General features: G+C 36.1%; 1 protein-coding gene across 1 annotated transcript; it reads left to right on the forward strand.

The window, feature by feature from the left end:
* The first annotated feature begins 424 nt into the window (after positions 1 to 424).
* On the forward strand, positions 425 to 901 carry LOC127130536 (secreted RxLR effector protein 161-like). Its single transcript, XM_051059525.1, has one exon. The coding sequence runs from the start codon at positions 425 to 427 to the stop codon at positions 899 to 901; it is 477 nt and encodes a 158-aa protein (XP_050915482.1).
* Positions 902 to 2,818: the final 1,917 nt, after the last annotated feature.

The following is a 2,818-nucleotide window of genomic DNA, read 5'->3' on the forward strand; positions in this document are numbered from 1 at the left end:
GTACTTGAATGAAGAAGTCTATGTTGAACAACCCAAGGGGGTTCCCAGATCCCAACTTTACAAATAATGTTTACAAACTAAGGAAATCTCTCTATGAATTAAAGCAAACACCTAGATCCTGGTATGAAAGGCTCATTGAGTACCTTGTTAACAATGGATATAGGAACGGAGTAACATACAAGATATTGTTTGTTAAAGAAGAGCATGGTAAACTCATGATAGCTCAAATATATGTTGATAACATTGTGTTTAGAGGGATGTCGAACCAGATGGTACAACATTTTGTCACACAAATGCCATCTGAATTTAAAATGAGTCTTGTTGGTAATTGACGTACTTTCTTGGGCTCCAAGTCAAACAAATGGATGCGACTATCTTTATCTCTCAAAGCAAGTATGACAAGAGTATAATAAAGAAGTTTGGCATGGAAAATTCTAGTCATAAAAGGACACATGCACCAACTCAATTGAAATTGACTAAAGATGAAAAAGGTGTAAATATGGATCAAAGTCTATATAAGAGTATGGTTGGGAGTTTGCTGTATCTTATAGCTAGCAGACCTGACATTACATTTTCTGTAGGAGTATGTGATAGATATCAGTATGAACCCAAAATGAGTCATATTATTCAAGTAAAAAGGATCCTGAAGTATATCAATGGAACTAGTAACTATGGAATGTTGTATTCTTATAATGCAAACTCCTTGCTTACAGGATACTGTGATGCAGATTGGGCAGACAGTGCTGAAGATATAAAGAGAAGTTTTGGAGGATGTTTCTTCTTGGGAAATAATATTATATCTTGGTTCAGTAAGAAGAAAAATCATGTGTCCTTATCTACGACTGAGGCTGAATATATTGCAGCAGGAAGTAGTTTCTCTCAATTAATTTGGATGAAATAAATGTTAGAAGAATACAATGTCCAACAAGATGTCATGATATTATACTGTGACAACCTAAATGCTATTAAAATTTCCAAAAACCCTATTCAACATAACAGAACTAAGCATATTGATATTCGTCATCACTTTATTAGGGATGTAGTTGAAGATAAAATTGATACTCTTGAGCATGTAACCACTGAGAAGCAACTGGAAGATATTTTTACTAAAGCCTTAGATGCAAATAAATTTGAAAAATTAAGGGGAGAATTGGGTATTTGCATGCTTGAAGAATTATAGCAATTACTGAAATGGAGATATGGAAATCAATTTTTCTCTTCCCTCCACTTAATGGTGCACAAAATTGAAGGAGTATCATTACTACTTTTCCTTATTTTTCCAACGCTACACCCTAGCCACTCTACCAACATCATTCAAGCTACCTCCTTTATTCTCTCTCTCTCAACCTTACTCTCAGTCACTCTCATCTCTCTATCTTCTATTTGTAGTCCATACCTAAAACCTCAAAAATGTTTCAACCTTCTATCTCCACTCCGAGCAAGCACTCCAAAGAGCAATCAAACCCTAAAAATATTGGTGTTGAGATAGATCTCTCTGATCTCATTACTGATGTCATTCCTCTCTCGATAGTTCCTGTCCATGCAACTCCTATCAGAAAGGCTAGAACTTTTGCTTCGAGGAAAGGCAAGCCCTCTAAAGTAAGTACCTCTTCCTCTCCTTCCATGACTGCTAGAAATGTAAAAACTCTTGAACCCTCTACTGCAGTAAAGAAACCCGAGTCTATGACTAGTATGTATCTTGATCCCATTAGTGTTGAACCTAATGTTGGTATTTATAAAGATTGTATTGTTATTACAAATGTTATGGAAGATGTTGAAGCCTCAGAAAGGTAATAGACCTAGATCTGTAACTACTTTTAGTAAATACAACATGATCGTTGCAGACAGAGATGACATAGAGAAGAATATTCGTATGTTGATCTCTCAAATGTTGGGTATTGACCCCAAGACTAATGTCGTGCCGAATGTCTACACATCCTTGGCCCAACCTAATAACACTACTGAGAACCCCATGGATAAACATGATGTGAATGTATCTACTCTGACTCCTGAAAAATCGAAAGACAAAGAAAGATCTAAAGGGATGACTGTGATCTGGCTGACAAAGATGAAAACTCTGTTAAGAAAAAGGAGCAACTCACTGACATAGTAAATATTGAGGAACTGGACTCTGATGGTGTTCCCATCGGTCAAAGATTGGATCTAGGTATAGCTAAAATATTGAAGAACAGAAAATGCCAAGTTATTGAACCCCTCCAGCACACCTTCCAAATCTATCAGGAAAAGAGCTAGTGTTGGTCCTATAAAAAGATGGAGCAAGGTTGTTACTCTTGTGTCTAAGAAGAAATCCCTGAAGAGGAAGGATGTTCCTTATGAGTCTAGTGAGTTTGACCATGATGCCGAACACAATGTTCAGGACATTATCTCTACTTCCAAAAAGCAAGCCTCTGGGAAGAAGATTCCAACAAATATCCTTGAAGTTCCAATTGACAACATTTCCTTTCACTCTGTGGAGAATGTTAAAAAATGGAAAATTGTTTATCAAAGAAGATTAGTTATGGAAAAGGAACTGGGTAAAAATGCTTTTGAATGCAAATAGGTGATGAGTCTGATTCAAGAGACTGGATTAATGAAAACTATAACTGGTTTTGGCAAGTGCTATGAAATGCTTGTCATTATGAACATCTCTAAGGAATGTGACAACAAGAGGAGCAAAAACTTTAGAAAAGTGTATGTCAGAGGAAGATATGTGTATTTTTCTCCTAAAATAATCAATAGGTTCTTGGGCAGAAATGAAGAAGAACAAGCTGAAATAGAAATCTCTGACAATTTCATCTGCAGAGAGATTACTGCTAAA

The sequence above is a fragment of the Lathyrus oleraceus genome, chromosome 3, assembly GCF_024323335.1.
Source record: "Lathyrus oleraceus cultivar Zhongwan6 chromosome 3, CAAS_Psat_ZW6_1.0, whole genome shotgun sequence".
Lineage (NCBI taxonomy): Eukaryota > Viridiplantae > Streptophyta > Magnoliopsida > Fabales > Fabaceae > Lathyrus > Lathyrus oleraceus.

Excerpts from the sequence above, each read along its gene's own strand:
- LOC127130536 (XM_051059525.1), top strand. The coding sequence starts at position 425 with ATGGAAAATTCTAGTCATAAAAGGACACATGCACCAACTCAATTGAAA.